The sequence below is a fragment of the Aplysia californica genome, unplaced genomic scaffold (genome assembly GCF_000002075.1).
Source record: "Aplysia californica isolate F4 #8 unplaced genomic scaffold, AplCal3.0 scaffold01045, whole genome shotgun sequence".
Classification (NCBI taxonomy): domain Eukaryota; kingdom Metazoa; phylum Mollusca; class Gastropoda; order Aplysiida; family Aplysiidae; genus Aplysia; species Aplysia californica.
In genome coordinates this window covers 39,502-64,594 of record NW_004798315.1, presented here as the reverse complement: position 1 = coordinate 64,594, position 25,093 = coordinate 39,502, and the positions used below count along the sequence as shown (strand labels likewise).

Sequence of the window (25,093 nt, the reverse complement as noted above, 5' to 3'; positions counted from 1 at the left end):
GTGTGGCCTAAATAAGCTAAACCCCCCTCCCTTACCTTATTTAGGCCATATGTGTCCCAAATAAACACTCCCAAAAATATATATTATTATAAGCCTAGGCCTATCCACATACACATCCATAATAATAATATCGAAAACCCGCACATCGACTTCAGCAATGTTTGTTGTTGTTGTTGTTTTAAATCAGTTGACCCACTTTGTCTCCGGGGGCTAGTTGTTGGGCTCTCATGCAGGCTGGGAACCGTAGGTTGTGGGTTCAATTCTCGTCTGATGCCGGACGTTGTCCTTGGGAAAGGCATTTTGCTTTACAAAAATTGTCCTCACTTCACCCAGGTGGGAATTATGGGTACATTGTACCCAGCTATAAACAGCGAAACATCTTGTCAGTTTGTTAGTGTAGTGTTTGAGCTGCTTGAATTGTACGCTTCTCGAAAAGCTGAGAACGTTTCTGAGGGCTCTAAGGTCAGCTGGGATAATACTCCAGTCCTGTAATCATTATCGTCCGGTGCCTTGCCGACTGGCGTGGGCGATCATGGACTTCCACTTCACTCTGTCTTGCGCACAGAATTCTGTGGTCTTGCGTTGCAGCGATGGTGTCTGTGTCTTCCGTCCTTGCTGTTCCCAGCCATGTTGTCAACTTGTCCAGTATCTTTTCCCTCTGTCTGCCTCTACCTCTCTTTCCATCAAATTTGCCCGTTGTTACAATATTCTCCAAGGCTTCTTTCCGCATAATACATGTAATATGGATTGTAAAACGCATAGAGCTGACTACTGGACGGGAGCATACGCTGTATAATCTACATAAATATGATTGATCATTGTCATTGTTATTTCTTCCAATCACGTGTTCTAGAACACTTCAGGTAATAGCTTATAGCATTAATTTTAGGGGGCGGGGGTGGGAGGGCAAAAGGGGGGTATAACTGACAGTTGTTCGATTTGTTTGTGATAAGGAAATAGTAGGCCGGCATGATGCGATCTTGATTTTTCAAAAGATAAGATCTGAATAGCCTTCTCCTTTTTTTTATCTACAAAATCCAGCAGACGTAAAAAGAGTAACCCGCGGGTCATGCCGAACCTGCCACGGCGACCACCTGTACAAACGACCACTTTCCATCCCCCCCCCCCCCCCGCCCCTTGCATTTTTTAGATATATATAATTTAACCGTGTAAAATGGTCACCTGTCCAACGTCACCGTATTTTATCAACCCGCGGTCAAATGTACCTGCCTCAGACGGCCAGGCGTGGTCACTCATTGCCCGACGCTTTGTCATAAATTTTGAATCGTCCCCTCACGCTGTGGACGGGCCGTCATAATTCATTCACCTGTGGTTATTGTTAGTCCCTCCAATGAATGTTTACCCAAGTTGACCAATGGGTAGGCCAAACACTAACAATATGTACATTTTCAGCTGCTGGTGAGGGAAGCGTGTGATCCGTCATAACCTATATAAGCCCCGCCCACAACTCATGTACAAATCGTGTGTGAGGTGACAGGTCACTGATTTTGTTTACCTAATCAGCAACAAAGTAACAATGGAAGTTGACGTGAACTTGTGACAGAAGCGTCGCTCGTTCTCCGAGTAGTGGCGACCCGTGTTTCTTTTACCATGGCACTCGGTCTTCATCGTCCTACTTATAGAAATCTGTCGTTTCTTTTAGCACAGCACAAAACCAGCAACAAAAGGAAAGCTAACCAAAAAGCTAACAACAACAAAAGTTTCTTACACCTCCCATCCCCTTAAAAAAAAAAAAAAGCAACAACCAAAAAATGCTTTTGAATGAGCCTTACGGCAGTCTAAAGCCTGAGATCAGCCCGGTCTTAGTTTTAGTAGAAGTTTTACGGCGCTCGCAACTGCATAAGGTCATATGAGCGCCAGCAGATTAGAGGTGTTACAAGAGAGTAACAAACAGAAAAAAGAAGAACTGGACCTCAGAACGAGTACATAGATATATGTGATATAATGGTAATCCTCATTTAGTGCATGAGAGAGAGAGAGAGAGAGAGAGAGAGAGAGAGAGAGAGAGAGAGAGAGAGAGAGAGAGAACAAGAAAAGACAAAAACAAGAGAAGAAAAATAAAATACCTTCTACCAGGGACATTCTCTAACCGTTTGTAACACATAAAACCATAAAAACATAGTGAGCGTATAAAAACAAAGCAACTTTCTGATACAGAAGTCAAAACCCAAACACATTTTTGTATAATTCTTTTGTCGAGTTTTTTTATTTTTAGATTTGAGTCATTGTAATAAAAGAAACAAACAGGAAAAATAGTATTTGACGTTACAGGAACAGTATTGTGAGAGAGGAAAAGTGAAACAAAGAGAGGAAAGTTACAACCATTCATCCAGTCATATACGCACAAACAATTCATCCAGTCATATACGCACAAACAATTCATCCAGTCATAAACGACCAAACAATTCATCCAGTCATATACGCACAAACAGACACAAACCTCATACAACTCAGTCAAACATCAAGCACACACACACACAAACAGACAGTCCCAGAAACAGACTTTTCCTTCAACAATTCCCTCTCAATCGACAGATATTGCAGCAACAAGCATAAGTTCACAGTCGTCTTTGAAAATGTCAAAAAAACAATCCCAAAAACCCACCAAAGTCTCTAACTCACCAGACGGCCCCATATCCCGAGCCCCCACCTCACACATTGGGCCAGAATCGCAAGACGGGAGGCGGAAATCTCAAAAACACCAAATAGAAGTTCCGTAATTTACGAAAAAATGGCATTGTGAAAATGCGGCTGAAATGTTGTGAAAATTACGGAAAAATGGTGTAAGTGATTTTGGCAGACCACTAGAGAGGCACTAAACATTCTTTGGTCGGACCTTCCTCCGTTCTCAGACCGGAAAGGTACCCTACAACACGCGGTGATGAACACACCACAAACCACAGAACATTTTGTGGTCGGACCTTCCTCCGTTCTCAGACCAGAGAGGTACCCTACAACACGCGGTGATGAACACACCACAAACCACAGAACATTTTGTGGTCGGACCTTCCACCGTTCTCAGACCAGAGAGGTACCCTACAACATGCGGTGATGAACACACCACAACCACCACTAGCCTCACAAGTAACAGACTTTACTTCAACTTCATTTTGGGTTTGGTCAGACTTTTACGGCGCTCACAACTGTATAAATGTGCTTCATTTACTTTAGTTTTAGTACGGATTTACGACGCTCACAACTTAACGTGCTTCAACAAAATTCAAGAGGTCACTTTAGTCTTCACTTTGGAGAGCTTGAATATTTCACCTAATTTCACCCAATTGGCCAATTTTTCTCCTGCTTTGTCCATTCAAAATTGTTGAATGAGGTCTGCGACATAGACATGTTTGTGTCTAGACGGTGACCGCATCAAATATCTCGGGTAGAAAAAACAACCGTGGCGGTATTTTTCCTAGGCTGGCTACCACTCGCAAAGCCCTACAGTCAATACCGCTGGGAAATATGCTAATGCAAAAAAAGTCAAACCCACAGTTTGTTTGAGTAAAGAGAAGCACATCAACGCAATTATGGTCATTTTGTGCCGAGACAAAGTATGACAGACACAGGGAACGTTAAGAAGTAGGACCTACCAGTGGCACCCTCCAACCACCCGCACTCACATACAGGCAGGTAAATAGCAACAACTACAACAGCAACAAAACAACTGACATCACCGCTACTTCTGCATGGGGGGGGGGGAGGAAATGAAACAACTCCCTGGGTAGACAGTAAATATTGTAAGTGCGAGGTTATTAATGAAAAAGGGACCTACAAATGATGGTTAACGACCGTCTCTGATAGTATCATCCAGCCCACTCAAATTCAAAAACGTTTCATTTGGGATTCAAACCAAGGCCATGCGCACTAAAGCTCAGTGTGTGTTAACATCTGAACATAACTGCGGAGCCCTCCCTGGGTACGAAACATTTTTTTTTACACTCTCACCAGTCAGGAAAAGGTTCAGTGCAAGGGTTGGATCCGAGGAAGAAGCAATAACAACAAAAGTTTTACAATCAAAAGCGACATATCGATGGTGCCGGTACAACGTGGGCAAGTCCAAAACTTTTCTACAACATCATCTTTTGACTACAGTGCGCGACCCCAGTGCTTTCTTGTCCTATCTCCACTTTTTTAACAGTGAAAATATGAACTGTTTTCACTGTTTGAAAAAAAAATGGAGATACGACAAGAAAGTACTGAAGTCGCGAGTGGAGTCCACTTCAATCCAACAGTGGTAAACCAAAATAAAATAAAATCCAACAGCCGGCCCAGTTTAGTTTTAGTAAGGTTTTACGGCACTCGCAACTGCATAAGAGAGATGGCCCATCAGCTGTGCCAGACACCATCAATACACACACACACACATACATGTGTATATATATATAGCAAGGAGAATCATCAGAACAAGAATACAAAAATATACATATAAAGCGGATCCAACAAGACAGAAAACAAAACAGAAACAACAAAGAAGTCCCAAAACCCCATGAGCAAATGAGATCAACGGTCCACGGGAATTCCCCAAAACAAAATTGATGCGAGAAACAAGACACAAAGGAGGAAGCCTTCCTTCGTGGGACCAGCAAGGCACGGCCAGGACATTCTGTGAGGACCTAGCAGGGGAGAGAAGACAGACGCCACAGTTTCTGTGCATGGTCTACTACATGAGGGGAGACATACGCCACAGTTTCTGCGCACCGTTTACTACACGGGGGAGAGGATATAAGCCCATGCTTTCACAAGTTCTTAGTTTTGGTAATTACGGCACTTGCAACACAATTAGTCCATGCAAGAGCCGAAGGCTTCTTTTTAAAAATTTGTTTTACAACGAGTTTTACAGCACTAACAAAACAACACAATTAGGTCATATTTTTATAAAAATAAGTGCCGAAGATTAAAGGTGTTACTAGAAGATTACATTTTAAAAAGGAGGACAGATAAGGATGAAGGATGTTTGACAGGAAAAAAGAGCAAACCACACCAGAGCACCTGCCAACCACCCACATTCTTTCACAGAACACTGGAAAGAAATCAGTTTAAAAACATCATTGCGTCTTTTGGTGCCATGTATGTATTTGATGGGAAAACACACACGCACGCACGTGCACACACACACACACACACACAAGGGATGATGACGATCTGGGATGAGCTCCCTTTGGAAACACGAGACAGAAATTTAAAAAAGTTTGGAGGGTGCGGGTCTCAAAAAGCAAGCACGGACATTTCCTGGACAACTGGGAACGCTCACGTTTTTTCACCATCCGACTATTTCTTTCCACATCAACAAAGTCTACATACAACGTACAGGAAGCTAAACAACTTTTTTCTAACATGGACAAATTCAAACGCACCTATGGGATGACAAATAGAGGGTGACCTAATGATAACATCTCAGCTTGCAAGGGAAAGAATCAGTGGTCAGTACCGGAGCCCGCGTGCCACAACTTTGGTCACGTCGGGGAAGGGAATGGACATTTTGCAACAAAGACGAGAAGACGATTTGGACAAATTCATCCTTTCAAAAATCTCAGGGATCATACATAAAAATATGGACAAAACTGACGAAGAATGTTTGTTTTAGTGAGGTTTTACGGCGCTAAAGTGACAAAGAAAGATACAACATTTGCACAAGCAAAAACCAAATTCGCCAAGGCCGAGAAGCTTGTGGGGAAATCCTAAATAGATAAGACATTAAGATGTCTAGCGCTACGTCATTCAAAAATAAAAGAGCCCCAACACCTTGTATAAAACATAGGCATGAGAACTGTGATATGAGCCAATATTTGGTCGGCTTAAAAGTTTTTTTTTCTTCTATAGGCAAAGTTTTCAGCCTGCATTGACAGAGTTTAGATAGGGAGGCAGGCCGCGACCCAGATAGAAGCTCCACGTGTCTCCATCACTACGGCCACAGGCACACCCAGGCAACACACCCAGTGTGTGAGCTACTGTTCTAAGAAGGTTTTACAGCGCTCGCAACTGCATTAGGTCATATGTGTAGGAGCTGGAGGCCTCCTTCTGGACATCGGAAAAACTCGACAAGGGCAACAACAAAAAAGTTTCATACCAGATGTAAAAATGATGAAAATGGTAAAAGTCTGGAATTCTGAATATACTTTGGTGAATGAACTAGGCCTACTTTACCGTTACCTCTCTCTCCCTCTCTCCACCACACTGGTACATTGTAAATGTTTGCAGTAACTGGGGATAAAATATTGCAGCTGACACTCACACACAGGGACATGAGATGTGCAACACTTCTCTCAAAAAACAAAAACTATGAACAGTGACACCCCTCTCAGCCCTAGAAAGTGGAAATGGAAAAAACAAATATTTGCAAAAAATGAAACAAAACGTTTTCCTGAAATGTTCCGACAAACAGTCGGTGTTAGCTGCGGGGACAAGCCGGGGTTCCCGGGAATGGGTAAGTTTTCAGAAAGAGTTTTACAACACTTGCAACACAAAATAGGTCAAACAAGTGATGGAGAGAAGAACATACAAAGAGAAGAAGGAAGGGAGATAAGTTCAGTTTTTTTAGTAAGAGTTTTACAGCACTCGCAACACAATAAGGTCATTATATATAAGGAAGGGCGACAAGAACGATAGATATTTGATAGGAAAGAAGAAGCACTCGCCAACCACCCACAGACAGAAGTACAGGAAACAACAGAGAGAAAGAAGAAACGACCAACCAGCAGTGGCACCCTCCAACCACCCGCGTAGTAACCTTTGAAGACAGGGGGTGGGGGTGACCACAGAAGACATGATACAAACAAACACACACACACAAACCAATGTTGAACACATGTGTCCCTCACTCTACACAAGGCTGCAAAACAAAACGACACACACTCTACATGCTATCAAAGACCAATGATTTAGCACACACATACACCTGACACGGTTCATACATAAACATAGGAAAGCACACTAGCACACCTACACATACACACATGAGAAATTACACACACACATACCCATGAAAAATTACACACACATACACCCATGAGATATTACACACACACATACCCATGAGAAATTACACACACATACACCCATGAGATATTACACACACACAGACACATGAGAAATTACACACACACATACACATGAGAAATTACACACACACATACACACAAGAGAAATTACACACACACACACATACACACCACAAGAGGAGGGGTGGTAAACACACACACACACACTATATGATACACGGAGACACACAGAGATACAAAGAACAACCTATATATGGGAACACATCACAGATTCCTTTGCAAGTGAATGCAAGCAGCAGCAGCACAGCAGCGACACACTGCCCAGCACGCCGCTTATCCAAAAACATACAACGACGACAACAACAACAATAACAACTCGTGTCTTTAAATAATATCCTGTCCTATATACACAAATGTACAAATGCAGGGAGGTTAAAAAACCCCACCAAATCACCTGTTAGGACAAAACTACCGAGAAATTGTCCAGCGCTTTTTTTCTCCCTTATGTATTCCACACAATAAAAAACTGATCACGTCATCCACCGATGATGACAGCGACACGTCATCCACCGATGACAGCGACAACTTCGGACCTGCCAACCACCACAGGACCAAACGTTGGAGGTTTTCTCAACCCCCCCCCCAAACCAAAGATCAGAGTTTGTTCTGTTTTAGTAAGATTTTTACGGCGCTCTCAACTGCATAAAGTCATATGAGCGCCAAGGGGTGGATGTCAACAGAGAAGTCCAAACGAAATCGAAGTTTGTCGGGACAAATCAAAAGTTCCATACCCCCCCCCCCGACTAAGTAGACTAAGATTCCACAATGCCTGTATCTCCCAGGGGGTGGAGGTTTCAACTAGCCCTGGACCTCCACAAGGCAGGACTGCTAGAAAAAACCCAAGTCACCATTTCCATTTTATATTTTGTAGGTGTTTTTCCCAAACCGATCAACACCATTTAGATTATTTCGGAGAAGCGGGCTTCTGACCCGGTCTGTCAGGACTAAGGTTAACCCAGGCTAAGACTCATTAAGAGGGATATAAAACATCCCAGCAAGAAAAGGCCGAGATACTCAATTAAAAACTTCTCCCACTCAGGAATTGAACTCAGGTCTCCTGTGTGGGACACGGAAACCCCTATCCACAACGCCTGACACTTGTCCAAATCACTATTGTCACTCTTTGACTTTGTGTTTTCGTCGATGATTTAAGAAATCAGATCATGGTAAAATTCCTCTGGACAAACCAACAGTCATGTTCATTCTCTTCAACTGGCTACAGGTTTATAATAATAATAATAACAATAATAATTATACAGCTACAGAATATATTTACGACACAAAGCTAAGAATAAAAGGAGCGCTCTACACTGTTTTCTGATCACATAGATCAGTTCTCATATGGGAGATTACAAAAAAAATAAAATAAATAAATAAATTAACTTAAAAAGCTAGTATTAGTAGTAGTTTCTCCACCAATCAGAAGGTCCCTTCACAAAGCAGCGACACTTTTCTACCTTCAAAAACATTGCCAAACATTTTGATTTAGAAAACAAATCCTACTAGCTGTACAAGAACAAAGAGGCAAGACTGACGGACGCAGCGAAGCTGAACCCACTAATCAATAAATGTCACACTGATAAAAGAAAAGGAGGTCCATTTACTTTCTGGTGTGCGTTCATGAATCGTATGTCATACATCAGTTAAAATCTAATGAACAACAGAGAAGCAGCTATATTTAGATGTTCGATGGAACTATGAACAGAGGTCTATTCCCTTCACATACTCACAGCCTCAGTGTAGAATTTACATTAAAAAAATATATTTTGCGATGGTTAAAAAAAAAATCCCCAACTAATCAGATGGTGAGAAATGTGACACATGGCACTAACACGTTCAATGTAATCTGTCGGATACACATCGTCTGCCAGCTGGTCAAATGTACTGAGCCCAAACAGTTGAGTAACATTTTACAGAAGAGAGAGAGAGAAAGAACCGTTTCATTCATTCTCTTGAAAAGCATACCTAAATTTCCAGTTTTTTCTTTCTTTTTTTTTTCTCTCCAAAATTAACTATTTGAATTTCAACTTTACCTACTTTTCTTTACTTTTCCGATCCAGCGACCATCTGGGTTCTAGCCCTTCAGCCTGGAGAATTTGGACAAAATAATTCTCGAGTAAATGCAACCAATACTGTAGACTAAAAAACTGCAATAACTTTTTCAAATTGAAAATTCTGGGCTGAGTACAATTGACCAGCTGACCGACGACCTGCTGTTTCTATCACTGGGGTAAGTGGTGGAGCACCTGGCAACAAACAAACCCTGGACCCACAGACAACATGAGGCAACCAGCTGCGCAATAACAAAGAGATGATGATGAAACCAAACAACGTCTTCCTAGCTTACTGGCCAACACACTTGGGAATTTTCAGGATTGCCAATTTCTCCAAAACCCAACGAGGAACACCGCGACGTTTTACCATCAGGTTACGTGACAACTGGTCGCTTTTTAGCACAAGGGGCTATCCCGAAAAATGCTGTTTTGAGAAAATCGAAGGTAAAGTTTTTGCCCTTTGTTCAGTTTCTTTTAAAAAAGACAAGGACGGTATTCTCTGTAACCAAACAAATATACACACCAATGAAACCAAACTTCTCCAATAGGTGGGACAAAGCCCATTTTTGGCATAGGTCAAGATTTCTGGAAACCCCCCGAAATCTGGGTTAGCCCGCTTGTCCTTAAAAGCGACCAACTAACAAAATGACATCCAGAAGGACACGTTTTGGGGGCAGTGTATGCGATAAGATTCTCGAATTCCCGACGAACAAATCCGGGAAATTCCATACAGCTGACAAGACTGAATTTTCGTTAGGGTAAGTGTTTTCCGCACTTTGTGGACACAACCGAGCTCACATAGGAGGCCGGCTGCTCTAACACTGTCTGTCGGGGGCCAACCCAAGCCCAGTGGGATATTACAACACCTCAACTCACCCTTTCTGTGGGTCAGAGGCAGCGAGCCTCACCGTCACACCACAGACGTAGGGAAAAGGTAAAACAAACCGCCATCAACAACAGAGGGTTAAAAAAAAAACAATAAAAAAAAAACAAAACCCCAACCTACCTACAGTGTCACCCTCCAACCACCCACCTACAAATCCCGCTTTCCATTCCGAGACCAACTAGGGGGAGAGAGATACATCAACAGTCCAGTGTAATACGGGGCGCCCATTATGGATGGGGTCGGGTGCGACACAGTCTTACACTGACCAGTCGATATATATGTCTAAATTTTGGGCGGTACACCCCTACAGTTTGTAAAAAAGAAAAAGAAAAAAGAAGAAGCGAAAACTAAACTACATTTTTCTGTGGTACACTAGGCACTGTCCTAGCCCTCCGACTCCCTGTAGCAGCCGACGGGTCGCGCGGCCAGCCTCCCTCTCAGCTCATCTTGACCCCCATGGCGGTGCGCACCTGCTCGTAGACCACGTAGCTTATACTGACGGCCGGCGCCACCTTCAGGAAGTTGGGCGCAATGCCCCGGTACAGACCCCGGGGCCCGTCGTTTTTCAGAATGCTCCGGAAGATTCCTGTCATGGTGTCCTTCTTCATAGAGCCTTGTTGAGCTGGAAAAAGAACACAAGATCATCTCATTGTTTTGTTTTATGTTTTAGTAAGTAAGAGTTTTACATCATTTGCAACACAATAAGGCCATATAAGTGCCGAAGATTCAAAGTGTTACAAGAGAGTAACATACACAAAAAAAGGAGAGGAGATAAAGACGATAGATGTTTGATAGGAAAGAAGGAACAAACCACACAAGACAACCCTCCAACCAACCACATTTGATAGGGAAGAAGCACACCACACCAGAGAACCCACCAACCACACACACACAGCGTACCTTGAGCCTGCAGCCTGGTCCTGACCAGAGCCAGAGGGTAACTGGCCAGCTGACCACAGGTAGAGCTGATGGTGCCACACACACACCACATAAACACACACACACAGCATACCTTGAGCCTGTAGCCTGGTCCTGACCAGAGCCAGAGGGTAACTGGCCAGCTGACCACAGGTAGAGCTGATGGTGCCACACACACACCACATAAACACACACACACACATACACCCACACACACAGCGTACCTTGAGCCTGTAGCCTGGTCCTGACCAGAGCCAGAGGGTAACTGGCCAGCTGACCACAGGTAGAGCTAATGGTGCCACACACACACACACATACACCCACACACACAGCGTACCTTGAGCCTGTAGCCTGGTCCTGACCAGAGCCAGGGGGTAACTGGCCAGTTGACCACAGGTAGAGCTAATGGTGCCACACAGCAGCAGGGCGATAATCCCTGGGTCCTGGTTCTTGTTGCGTTTCATGTACATCTTCTTCAGCGTCTGGAACATCACAACACAGATGTTAACAAAAAAATTAATTTTTTCTTCTTCAAAATGAAGGTGTTTTTTTTTACAACTCCCATTGCCACAATTCAGATAATTTACAAGGCAGTCTTTTAAAAATGAAAACTGCTGCCGTTAAAACAAAATTTTTACTGTTAATTTTCAGATACTTAAAAAAATCTGACTCGCAAAGAAAAGCACGGATGTACTGTGAACTAACATGTCAACACCCAACTTGTGTCCCGCATGCTCATATGACATTATTACGATGCACCCACCTCATAAATAGCCACATCTATGCTAACGTACACCTACCTCATAAATTGTTAACGTACACCCACCTCATAAATAGCCACATCTATGCTAACGTACACCTACCTCATAAATTGTTAACGTACACCCACCTCATAAATAGCCACATCTACACTAACTTTAACATACACCCACCTCATAAATAGCCAGATCTATGCAAACTTACACCCACCTCATAAATAGCCAAATCTATGCCGGCGTACACCCACCTCATAAATAGCTAGAACTGCGCCAAAGTACACCCACCTCATAAATAGCTAGACCTACGCTAACTTTAACGTACACCCACCTCATAAATAGCCAGATCTAAGCCAACATACACCCACCTCATAAATAGCTAGACCTACACCAACGTACACCTACCTAATAAATAGCCAGACCTACGCTAACTTTAACGTACACCCACCTCATAAATAGCCAGATCTAAGCCAACATACACCCACCTCATAAATAGCTAGACCTACACCAACGTACACCTACCTAATAAATAGCCAGACCTACGCTAACTTTAACGTACACCCACCTCATAAATAGCCAGATGTATGCTAATGTACACCTACTTCATAAATAGCAAGACCTACGCTAACGTACACCCACCTCATAAATAGCCAAATCTATGTACGGCGTACACCCACCTCATAAATAGCAAGACATACGCTAACGTACACCCACCTCATAAATAGCCAAATCTATGCCGGCGTACACCCACCTCATAAATAGCTAGAACTGCGCCAAAGTACACCCACCTCATAAATAGCTAGACCTACGCTAACTTTAACGTACACCCACCTCATAAATAGCCAGATCTAAGCCAACATACACCCACCTCATAAATAGCTAGACCTACACCAACGTACACCTACCTAATAAATAGCCAGACCTACGCTAACTTTAACGTACACCCACCTCATAAATAGCCAGATGTATGCTAATGTACACCTACTTCATAAATAGCAAGACCTACGCTAACGTACACCCACCTCATAAATAGCCAGATCTATGTACGGCGTACACCCACCTCATAAATAGCAAGACATACGCTAACGTACACCCACCTCATAAATAGCCAGACATACGCTAACGTACACCCACCTCATAAATAGCCAGATCTATGCCAGCGTAAGGAATAATCCCCAGCAGGTTGGGTATGTATCCTCTGTAGAAGCTCCCCATGCCCTCGTACTGGGCCACCTTGCGGGCGCAGTCGAAAATGCCGCTGTACTGACCCGTCTTGCGCAGGGCTAATCTCGTTTTCAAAACCTGGAACAAACAAATGGGTCGAACTTAAAAAATGTCACAGGTACTACGTTATTTTTAGTAATAAGAAGAACATCCATATACAATAACTTTCCAAAGACACTCAAGCAAAAGAAGTCTGCAAACTTAGAGAGCCACTTTCTCCTTAATTTTACTTCTGACATCAGGCGACCCCCCCCCCCCCCCCCTCCTCCAATCATATCTAATATTTCAACTTCTATTCAAGATAGATGGCTATTTTTTTCATCAAAAGCAGGACAAATGAACTGGCTTCAAGACAAAATCAATAACTCCATATGCCCAAAAATTGACGAGCGCCCGATTCCACCTCGGCGTGACACATTTATCAGGGATGCCACTGGACTTTCGTACACAATACCTGAACATTTTTTTAAAGACAAAATTTAGTTTGTGACAAAGCAATAAATGAAACAAAACAACATCATATCAGTATAACAATAAAAACGGATGATACCGAAAATAACGGAACCCCCCCCCCCCCCCCCCGAAATAATGGAAAAATGGCATCCCTGATTTCAGAATGATGACCGTGTTCTATTATTATTTTTAAAAAAATTATAGTAGAGGTTTTACGGCACTCGCAACTGCATAAGGTCATATGAGCGCCAAGGGGTGGGTGTCAAAGAGAAGTCTTTACAGGGAATCAGACTTACTCTGCTCACCTCTCTAGCTTCAACAGCACAAGGTCTGCTTCGACTATCAAGGCACCCAAGAAATAGCAGGTCCCAAGAGTGTGACAAACATACAAAAGAAGTAGAGGAAAAAATGACAATAGTAAGGATCAGGAAAGAAAAAGCAGCAATTCCCTGTTGTAGATCAGGCACAGTTATGAGCATGACATGAATCAGCCCATTTACAATTCTACTATGCTTGAACGAGAAATGTCCCCCCTTTGGGAATGGCCTAGAGACACTACAGTCAGTGGCACCGCCCCGGGGGAATTGACCGTGCTCCTCACCTCCATGGGATAGATGATGGTCTGTGAGATGGCCCCGGCCGCTGAGCCAGACAACAGTCTCTCCAGCACGCCAAGCTCCTTGTTGCTGTCTCCCTTGAACAACGCTTTGATCTGAAACAGAACACACAGGGGTTGTTTTTTGTTTTGTTTTAGCAAAAGTTTTACGGCACTTGCAACACAGTTAGGGACATATAAGTGCCGAAGATTAGAGGTGTTACAAGAGAGTAACAAACACAAATAAAGGAGGAGAGGTCAGTTGACTCTTTTAGTTTCAATAAGAGTTTTACAGCACTTGCAAAACAATTAGGGACATATAAGTGCTGAAGATTAGGTGTTACAAAAGAATAACAAACACAAATAAAGGAAGAGAGATAAGGACGATAGATGTTCGATGAGAAAGAAGGAGAAAACCAAATCAGAGCACCCGCCAACCATGCGTGTACACAGGGTGTGTGTGTGTGTGTGTGTGTGTGTGTGCGTGTGATGAGTTAAGTGAGGCGTACGCACAGAGCTGTTCATTTTGAGGTTGGAGAAATAAATATAGTCGAAACTGTCCCAAAACTGTCACCCACTGTCCCAAGACTGTCACCCACTGTCCTAAGACTGTCACCCACTGTCCCAACACTGTCCCAAGTCCCAACACTGTCACCCACTGTCCCAAGACTGTCACCCACTGTCCAGGAGAACTGTGGTTGTATCGGGCAGTTGGAAGTGTGTGTGTGTGTGTGTGTGTGTGTGTGTGTGTGTGTGTGTGTGTGTGTGTGTGTGGTGGCGGCCTGTGTTAGTGGTTATTGTTATTCTTTTTCACACACTACACACCATCACATGTTACACACCGTTTTTGTTTTAGTAGAGGTTTTACGGCGCTCCCAACTGCATAAGGTCATATGAGCGCCAGAAGATTAGAAGTGTTACAAGAGAGTAACAAATGTAAAAAAGAAATAGGGGAGATAACGACGATAGATGTTTGATAGGTAAGAAGAAGCAAACCACATCAGAGCACCCGCCAACTACCCACTATTACACACCTGCTCATCAACACATACTAATTACTTGCTTAGCAACAAACTCTTCACACCTGCCGATCAACACACGATACACACCCACCTACCCATCATCACACACAACACATTACAAACCCACCCATCATCACACACTACACAATACACACCCACCCATCATCACACACTACACAATACACACCCACCCATCATCACACACACACTACACACCCACCCATCATCACACACAACACACCCACCCATCATCACACACAACACACCCACCCATCATCACACACAACACACCCACCCATCATCATACACACAACACACTACACACCCACCCATCATCACACACAACACATCACACACCCACCCATCATCACACCACACACTACACATCCACCCATCATCACACACACACTACACATCCACCCACACACTACACACCACACACCTATCCATCATCACACACAACACACTACACACCCACCCAACATCACACACTACACACCTGCTCATAAGCCATGAACTTGATGGCCGACTCAGGAGCGATCTTGATGACGTTGATTCCGTTGCCCCTCCACAGGGATTTGAACCCTCCCTCCTCCAGCATCTGTTTGAAGCCAGACTTGATGGTCAGGTTGTTCTTGCTGGAGCCGTGAACCTGGTGGTGGTGGTTGGGGACAGAGCAAAGGTCAAAGGTTAGATATATACAGGAACAATTTTGTGAGTTTGATTTTCAGTTCTTGCACGAGTTTTATGGTCTTTGCAACACAAACTTTCTACATGATACGTGTTTGAAAAATATGAAGGACTGTTTTAGTTTAAGTCAGAGTTTTATCTTAATTTTTTATATTATAAAGCATTCAGTTTTAGAAACAGTTTTAGGGCACTTGCAACACAATAAGGTTATATATAAGTGTCGAAGATTAGAGGTGTGGTGTTACAAGAGAGTAACAAAAACAAAAAAGAACGAGGAGAGATCAGGACGATAGATGTTTGGTAGGAAAGAAGGAACAAACCACACCAGAGCACCTGCCAACCACCCACTTTGCAAGAGTTTAACGGCCCTTGCAACACAAACTTTCTATACGATACATGCTTGAGAGATATGAAAGGCTATTTTAGTTTTCGTCAAGAGTTTCTAATATTATAAAAGTACACAAACGATTGTTGCGCTCTTACAGAATTTGCAACATAAATAGGTCATATAAATAGCATAGACTAGAAATACTTGAGAGTAACATACAAAGAAAAGAAGGAAGAGCGATAATGATAATAGATGTTTGACAGAAAAGAAAGAGTAAACCATATAGGAGCATCCAACAACCACCCACTGAGTTTGTTTGTTTGAGAGAAGTGAAGAGAAGCACACTGAAACAGTACTCGTTCATTTGGTGACGGGACAAAGCAAGACAGACAGACCGGAACAAGAGTGGGGAAAGAACAGAACAAAGCACCCTTCAACCAACTGTTCAAAAACAAAACAATACAACAAAACCACCTTTCACATTATGATCTCTATATAGAGGCTGTACAGAAATACCACACATTAAAATTAATCCCAATATTATAATTATACACATTTGATCGCATGACTCACCAAATGCAAATGTTCTAAAAATTTCCTGTCATATATTTAAATGTTCTATCGGTTGTACAGAGACTGAGCAGACTGAGGGTGCATATTATTACAGATCCTCATAAACAATAAAACATCGGGATTAAAAATAGTTTTATATATATCTCATTGCTACTAACAACTGTCCACAGATACAAAAACAACTATCTGGATACTGAACTTTTCTCGTACTTTTGTACCACTTTAAATAACACTACAAGGTGGACAGAAATTATAATTATTACATTTCTTAAAACCATTCATTTAAAGTGATATAAAATAGCAATCAAAATAAACTAAAAAAACAAATTTGGCATTCTCATTCGTGGGTTTAACAACAAGTGCAGGAAAAATCTAAAATTAGTCTGATGTTGCAGCTTTCAAAAGTGGGAAAATAATCTGTCAATCTCCTGTAGCAGAAGTGCAGTTCAGATTTGTTCATTTTGGAGTTAAAGACTAGCACATGAACACATAAACAGTCACCTTGTGCATAAAAAAAGAAAGGCAGAAGAATACAATAAGGGTGAAAGAAAAGATAAGAAGTAAGCCCCTACCAGTGGTGTCTTCCACCCACCTAACGGACAGCTCTTTTGTTTTAGTAAAAGTTTTACGGCACTTGCAACACAATAAGGTCATTTAAGTGCTGAAGATTAGAGGTGTTACAAGAGAGTAACAAGGAGGAGGAGGAGAGATCAGGACGATAGATGATGAAGATGTTTGATAAGAAAGAAGGAGCAAACCACACCAGAGCACCTGCCAACCACCCATCTAACGGCTCTATACATGGGGTTTGGTTTCTTGCCAACAAGAAGGAAGATTTTTAAAAGTTTGTAGCGGGTAGTTTTTCTACTAGTACTACACAAAACTCACAACACAACAAGCTAAAATATTTTGTTTGTTTTGTTTGAGTAAAGAGAAGCACATCGACACAATAATGGTCATTAGTATGGCTGAGAAAAAGTAAGACAGACCGACAGAAACAACAGAGGGGAAAGTAAAGAAGTAGGACCTACTAGTGGTGCCTTCTAACTAACGGCACATTAAATAACTGATTACAACATAAGTAAAACTCAACATAAGTAGAACTCAACTCAAAAACAACAATGACAGAAAAATTATGGCATTGATAATGTACCAAGATTGCTGTCCACATCTCGGTTCACATTTCAATTTGATTTTTAAAAAAAATTTTCTGACGTATTTAACAAATGATCAATCAGATTAATCATAATTTTTACTAAAATTAAAAGAAAAATTTTTTGTTGCTAAAATTTGAGGACAAATTCAGTTTTATTAAAAGATCATATAATTGGGAAACATGTTGAACACGTCGGGAATTGAAAATTGTGTTCGACACATCTCTGTAATTCAGGTAAACTGTAAACCTCAAAACCCTATTAGAAAAATTTTAAAATAATTATAAAGATTTTATATCAGGTGGGGAGTGTGGCAAGTTGTACGAGTTATCCGTGATTATGTTATCTGTGTCTGACTGTATCAAGGTCCAAGAGAAGACAAAAATCATGTCGTCTTCCTCAAACCTTGACCTTCGTGTTAGCGGGGGGCAAATGGGGGGGTTATGTCATAATCACTGTGCTGACAACGAGGGAAACGTTTGTACTTGAGATCTGGTAGAGTTAGAACACAACAGAAACAAAGTCCGTGAAAACAAAACTCACAAAACCAAAACAACGAAGGGTAAAACAATAAAAAAAATATTTTAAAAAAGAAGGGAAAAATGGTCAAACAAAAGAAACAGAAACCAAACTCACACTACATACTAACTCTGTTGAGGTCTGGCAGTCAAAAGAAATAAACAAAACAAAAAAAAGATCAGATAAAGACGACAGACACAAGGACGACAGACACAAGGACGACAGACACAAGGACGACAGACACAAGGACGACTGACACAAGGACGACAGACACAAGGACGACAGACACAAGGACGACAGACACAAGGACGACAGACACAAGGACGACAGACACAAGGACGACAGACACAAGGACAAAAGCTGGGCTGTTCTTTTAACAACACATTTCCGCCTCCACAAGACACTGTAACACAGCAACAGAATGATGTAAGATTTAAGGGATAATCTCCTTTTAAACATATAATCATATTAATTTTATGCATTTGTTAAAAGTACACCTTCTGTCCTGAATAGTTTGTGTGGTCTCTGACAGAAATAAGGTTGTTTACAATGATTAGAGTGAAAATCTTTTTTAAGTGGCGAGGAGACCTAGCAAGAGTGATGCTTTAAAGCGTTCCCATTATGAGAATTCGGGTGACAAATGTGCTAATGGTATTAGTTTCTATTCAGATGAACATATTTATAACCATATTCAATTTGCTCAGTGCCCTGAAAATTTAATAATGAATAATGATCAGGGTGTTTTTTTGCTGAGGTATAGTACTGAAATGTTCCCCATCTGTTTCCTGACAAGCGAGGATAAAGGTTTTGCGCTCCGCGCCATGTATGGAGGGAAATGAGCCAAAAATTTATGGAGATAACATAAATGATTTCATGAAAGAAAAATTTACATCACAACTTTTTCAACATACTGCCTAACTAAACTAAAGATTCAGCACTATATATCACATTTTAAAAATTATACTAATATATATATATGGTTCTAACTTCCACTTTACAAAGCCCCAACTCGCTACAGCTGAGCTTACTGTGAAAAGGGTGAGAAGACAGACACACACACTGTACTGTGCTACTGTACTCTATGACAACTCCTCCCTCCACCAAGTTGCAACTAATGAGAACCAGCCAGTGCTGGGGGGAGGAACATAACACAGTACAAATGTGTTGTTTGGGAGGGAGTCCAGTACCAGCTCTTCCTAACACACCTCTGTGCTGGGGGGAGGAACATAACACAGTACAAATGTGTTGTTTGGGAGGGAATCCAGTACCAGCTCCTCTTATTTACACACACCTCTGTGCTGCTGAACAAAAGCTACTGATGTATATGTGTCTCAATTTTTACTTAACAATTACAATATCGTTTTCATAGTTCTCTTAGACTGCGAGTGGTCAAGCTACAGTCTAGCACACACATAGCAAACATTTCCAGGTCCCAAATGCCTTCTTACTTATATTTTTATATTCTTTGTATTCAACTTCGAAACACAGTGAAATTTGTACATTTCAGAGTCCAGCCAATTTCGAGGTGTATAGCATTAGTATGTGTGCATGCTAGATAGTTTCGATCTAAGTGCTATCGACTCCTTCCTTTCTCACTTTCTGATTGCAGAGTAAAGTGTAACCTACTTCTCACCTACAATTAGTAGAACTGAAGGATTCTTCACTCTATCTATAGACTGCCAGTGGTAAATGATGAATCTAAATGTACTTAAGTTTCTTTTGAGAGTTCACAATTCTTTTACTTTCAACAGTATATTTTGGAAAATAATATATATATATTTAGCTGTGTGTATAATAAGTGTTTGTGTCCTCATTCACTGGTTCACAATCAGCAAAGACTTTCACTTTCACTTCTAGGAATTAACAACAAAGTAAGAGTTTCGCAGATATTTTTTCTTTCCACTTATACTAAGATAAAAACCACACCACACTTTCACTTTCCGTTTTATCTAGTAAAGAGGCACAAGAAAGCAATACATAATACAGAAAACACACGTTTAAAAAAAAAAGATTACAGAAAAGGGAAAATTGTTCAAAAGTAAGATAGTACACTGTTGTTACTCAGAAAGCAAAGAGAAAAATGTTTTTAAATAGAAATTATCCACACTACAAAAGCAAAACTCTGTGAACCTCGTACCTGGAGTAAAACTTTTAATCTATCCAAGGGGGCGGTGCACGTCCTTGACACAGCTCCCGCGGCCCCGCCTGCCACCAGGTGGCGCCACCACATGCCTGTCTTGAGCTCTGTTTCTGTGAAGTCATCGGGGACCAAACCATTCTCACCAATGTCGATGATCTGGCAAGAAAAATGAACAAAAAAATCACCGACTTTGCTAAAAAAAAAAAAAAAAAAGTTAGTTAAAGTAGAGGTTTTACGGCACTCACAACTGCATAAGGTCATCTGAGCGCCAGAAGATTAGAGGTTTTACAACAGAGTAACAAACATAAAAAAGAAGATGGGGGAGATAAGGACGATAGATGTTTGATAGGAAAGAAGAAGCAAACCACATCAGAGCACCCACCAACCACCCACAAAAAAAAGGTAAATTGAACTACAGCTGACAATGTAACATCGTGTAACAATGTGACGTTCTGACAACTCTGTCGTGGTTAAATCAAAGGAAATAACACTTTAGTCAAATAAGGGCAGATGGTCTTTACAATGAAATATTATACCAGCTCATAATTTTTTTTTAAATTTGATTTAAATCAACACACAAAAAAAACAAAACAACAAACCTACATGATACAAATGATACTCTATATATACATAATGTGCTATCCTTTAGCTCTACCACCACTACCAGCATTCTGCATTCCTTCCTTTTCATTGGATACACTTGTTCAAAACAAAATCTTCATCATATAATTTAATACAGTGCAATAATGGACAACACATGAAAAGAAGGAAACCTAACAAAAAGGTTGAAACGGCAATGCTGCAAGTGACCTATAACCTGATGGACCTGAGAGCACGCCTTGAGTGACACTACCAATACAGCACACCTTAATATAGTATCCTGTGGTACATTACCGTACATACCCATCAGTCAACACACAGAAGCTTGGGCCAGGTGGTCTCCGAGGGTCAGAGCTCAAACATAAATTCAACAAAGGCACAAGGCGTGACAAAGTATGACAACGAAATTCTTCCAACCTGCCCTAGTAGGATAGTTGTGTTGAACAACTTGGAAAGTAACCATACTTGCCAAAAGATTATAGTAACGCGGGCAGTATTGCATACAAACGTGTATCTCAAAGGCTGCCAAAAATGACTTCGTCTGTATGCAATACTGCCTGCGGTATGATCATAGCTGAAACTGTCCAAAATGACTACCCATTGTGGAGGAGAAAAGACGTTGTCTGTGACAGGTGAAAGGCTGAGACAGCCCCATCAGGCCTCATCATATTATATAACACAAAAAAGAAACAAGTGGGGAAGGTGAGTCGTAGTTTTTTTGTAGAGAGATAATTGCCTTACGTTGGTGGCCGAATGAACAAGTTCGACTGTACAAGATACAACAATACTGTTCTTTTCATACCTTGCCAAAAACTTAACAAACCACTACACATATTGATGACAGTATAGTTGACGTCGCTCATCGTCATTCAATTAGGACACACACACAGCCTACACAACACTCACCTCCTCGGAGATCAGCCCCAGATTTTTGGAAAAGGCCTTGTTTCTCCGCCAAGGCTGCGGGAGATCAGTGCCTTCCGTCAGGGTCATATCCACAAACATTGTGTATGTGCTGTCTCGCAACAGTACCAATGCCACCATCAGCGGGTAAGTCACAATAAAAAACCCCACTACAAATAAAACTTTTTAAAACCAGAGTCACTTTCTGATCAATCTCAGAACTTTTGGAAAAGTCACAAACAGGACTTTCCTGTTGGGTGCGTTGTGTCTTATGTCTACACACAGTATTCTGTACACAGTTATCTATACACACAGTCACACAGTAATCCAATGAATACACGCTAGACTCCAAATCCTTTGATCAAAGCTTCAAAGTCTCTGCAAGTTCTATATATGATGAACTTAAATATGTTTTGCGGAATCTACTTTTTTTTCCGGTGGGAAAATACAGCAACAAAAGCCAATTGCTTAAATCATGAGAGGAACTAAATCAATCACAGTTTTATTTTAAGTTCCTTCGTTAGGTCAAAAGTGACTTAACAACTGGTCTAAAACTGAACACTTGGATCTCACAACTCTACAAGTACTTGGTCCACTATATGTACACAACCATTGACCATACACTTTTACAAACGACAGAACGTTCAGAGGCACTTGCTGTCTGTGTTCCTGATATATATGTACATCAAAAGTCTCAAACTTTCCAATAAGTTAAGTTTCAAAGTGTATGGTGAGTAAACAATAAAGATTATATATAAATTTGATTTTCTCGGCTTGGCAGGAAAGACTAGTGTAGAACTACTGGAATGACTAGTAACTGGTTCAAACGTTCTAAATTAATACAGCCCTTGTCATAAAAACGCAGAAGAAGCTCCCTGAGACTGCGAGAACAAGGCCCTTTGTAAATTTCCCTGCGTCCTTAGCTTTTCCACAAATGTATGCAGTTCATGCTTTCGGAACAAGCACATTGTCACAAGGGGCACAGCTCTGTGATGCAGCCTGGAGGCCCCCGAATCATGCTCCGTCTGTCCTCGGAGATCTGTCTGTCTATGTCGTCCAAATCACACGATTACGTCGGGCACAACTGCTTCCCCGGATTAGCAAAATGAAACAGATGTTGCCGTTGCTTTGGCTAAGGTCCTCAAAATGTTGTGTTTATGATGAGCGTGCTGAAAATATGAAATACACATGATTCATCTCGACAAAGAAAAAATTTATAATTACACAATTTTAAAAATTTTTAATGTATGTAGCTTGTGATGATTGAAATTCAAATGAAAGCTGTTAGAATGGGTTCATTATTAACACAACAGAAAAAAGAAAAAATTGTTACACATGACACACTGGGAAAAAAACATTATGATTACACCTACTAATAATTATAATAATAATTATAATATTGCTCAAAATTCCAACTCTTACTGTGTCATTCTTTTTTATAACGAAAAATTAATCTAAAAAGCAGAGGGGAAGAAAAAAAGGCAGGCGCCGTTTCCAACCCAGCATTCTGAATAGCTCCCATGTTATTTGAAACGCCACGTTCTGATAAGCTCACGGCTCTCATGCTATTTGAAACACTGCGTAAGCCTATCACTATCACACATAAACTCGCGCTTGTATTTACATAAATTTCAACCACAGCACGGTCATTGATTCCCCAAAATCTCAACAAGATTTTTCGGCAACAAAATCTAATTTACACACATTTCAAATGAGAATCAAGACTTATTTATCAAAGTCAAAGTCAAAGGTAGAAAGAAGATAAGGAGGCTTTGTTGAATCGAGGTCAGTGTAGACTGCAGAGTAAGGGTAGGGAACAGGGGGAGAAAGTTGATGGCAAAATTAGGTTTGAAAAGATCTTAAGAAAGCAAGTCAATATTTATAGGTGTCGAAATCCTGATAGATCTTGACTCTAGATAAGATAAAAACCAAATACAATATATAGTATAACGCTAATTTAAAGCTGAACTGCAAAAGTTAAAAACTGCCATGGCATACAGGATGCATTGTCGGATTTTCTTCCCCTTTTACTTTTAGTAAAGGCCGGCTCTATTTCTCAGAGCGCTCGGGAAAATAAACTTGAACTCTATTTCTCAGAACGGTTTCCGTTCTCGAGATTTGTTGGATAATCATTGCGAATGGGATGGCCTGTTTTGTGTGTGTATGTGTGAGAGAGTGTGTGTGTGTGTAGTGAGTAAGGTGTGAACGGGGCGTGGGGGCGTGGAGAGATTTTTTTGTTTCCCTTTTTGTTTACATGAGAAGGATTTTAGTTTTTGCTGGGTGACTAGATCTAGAATCTAGATCCTTATCTAAATCTACACACATGACATATCATAACTTAATCTATCTAGATCTAGAGTCTAGATTAGATCTATCTACTAATGTAATTTGTTAGTTTTAGCATTGGCATTGCAACTTACTTCATTGTGATCCAACAGTTAACGACAGATTTTTTCAAGACGGAAGACCCCCCACCCACATCTAACCTTACTTTAGCACCAAATGTAGACAGGAGAGAAATGAGGCTCCGCCAATAATTATTTCTTTTAGAGTCAAGTGTTATTAGACTAGCCACCAATAACGTGGCCGCGCAGAAGGTCATTCAAGCGCACAGTGGCGGTGTTACGTAACGGTCCATAGAAAAACAACAGGATCTATATCTAGATCTAGATTTAGAAATATCTAGAATCTAGATCTAGATCTAGGACAGGGGTAGGCTAACCTCTAGGCCTAGGCTAGGCCTAGATCAAGCGGCGAGTGGATTTGCTTCAATGACACACATCACACAACAAAATATGAACTGAATCACCGTAGCCGTAGGCTAGAATCTAGACTCTAGTGTGTAGATTTCTAGCAGTAGCAACAGCATTTTCACACTTTCGTCCATCTATCAGCCTTCTGTGAACGTAATTTAACCCAAAGGCTCACCGTAATTATAACCGGTACACCTACGAAATTCCACGGGCGACGAATCACTATGATTTGCCCTTGTGGCGAAAAAGGCGGTCGGTCGGTGAAGCAATGCACACACACACAGGGCAAGGCATAAAACTGACGACAAGAAGTGGGCCGGGCACACATCGCCAAGTGCGTGGGATAATGAAGGCTAGCCAGGTGTTCCCTCGCGCGGAAGGCTGCTTTCACGTAGTGTGATGGATAACATAGAGGCTAGACGAGGATGGATTCTGCTATCTCAACAC

At 41.4% G+C, this 25,093-nt stretch overlaps 1 protein-coding gene across 4 annotated transcripts; it reads right to left on the bottom strand.

The window, feature by feature from the left end:
- Window positions 1–8,293: 8,293 nt before the first annotated feature.
- Window positions 8,294–24,997, bottom strand: LOC101856768 (calcium-binding mitochondrial carrier protein SCaMC-2-B). 4 transcript variants are annotated; one of them, XM_035973174.1, is made up of 9 exons: window positions 24,822–24,997; window positions 21,897–23,062; window positions 20,388–20,546; window positions 15,486–15,638; window positions 13,971–14,081; window positions 12,827–12,994; window positions 11,329–11,419; window positions 11,032–11,215; window positions 8,294–10,641 (listed from the first exon to the last, which is right to left on the bottom strand). In XM_035973174.1, the coding sequence occupies exons 2-9, from the start codon at window positions 22,032–22,034 to the stop codon at window positions 10,404–10,406; spliced, it is 1,242 nt and encodes a 413-aa protein (XP_035829067.1). In that variant the 5' UTR covers window positions 22,035–23,062; window positions 24,822–24,997; the 3' UTR covers window positions 8,294–10,403. The 4 variants fall into 4 exon arrangements, with proteins under 4 accessions (XP_035829067.1, XP_035829068.1, XP_005111405.1 ...); XM_035973175.1 differs by having other exon boundaries at window positions 24,846–24,997; XM_005111348.3 differs by lacking the exon at window positions 11,032–11,215 and having other exon boundaries at window positions 11,275–11,419; window positions 24,822–24,994.
- Window positions 24,998–25,093: the final 96 nt, after the last annotated feature.

Coding starts and splice junctions, on each gene's coding strand:
- LOC101856768 (XM_035973174.1), bottom strand. CDS start 22,034: ATGGTGGCATTGGTACTGTTGCGAGACAGCACATACACAATGTTTGTG. Junction 12,995..13,970: donor CCATCATCTATCCCATGGAG/GTGAGGAGCACG, acceptor TGTTTGTTCCAG/GTTTTGAAAACGAGATTAGC. Junction 11,420..12,826: donor TAGATCTGGCTATTTATGAG/GTGGGTGTACGT, acceptor GTGATGTTCCAG/ACGCTGAAGAAGATGTACAT.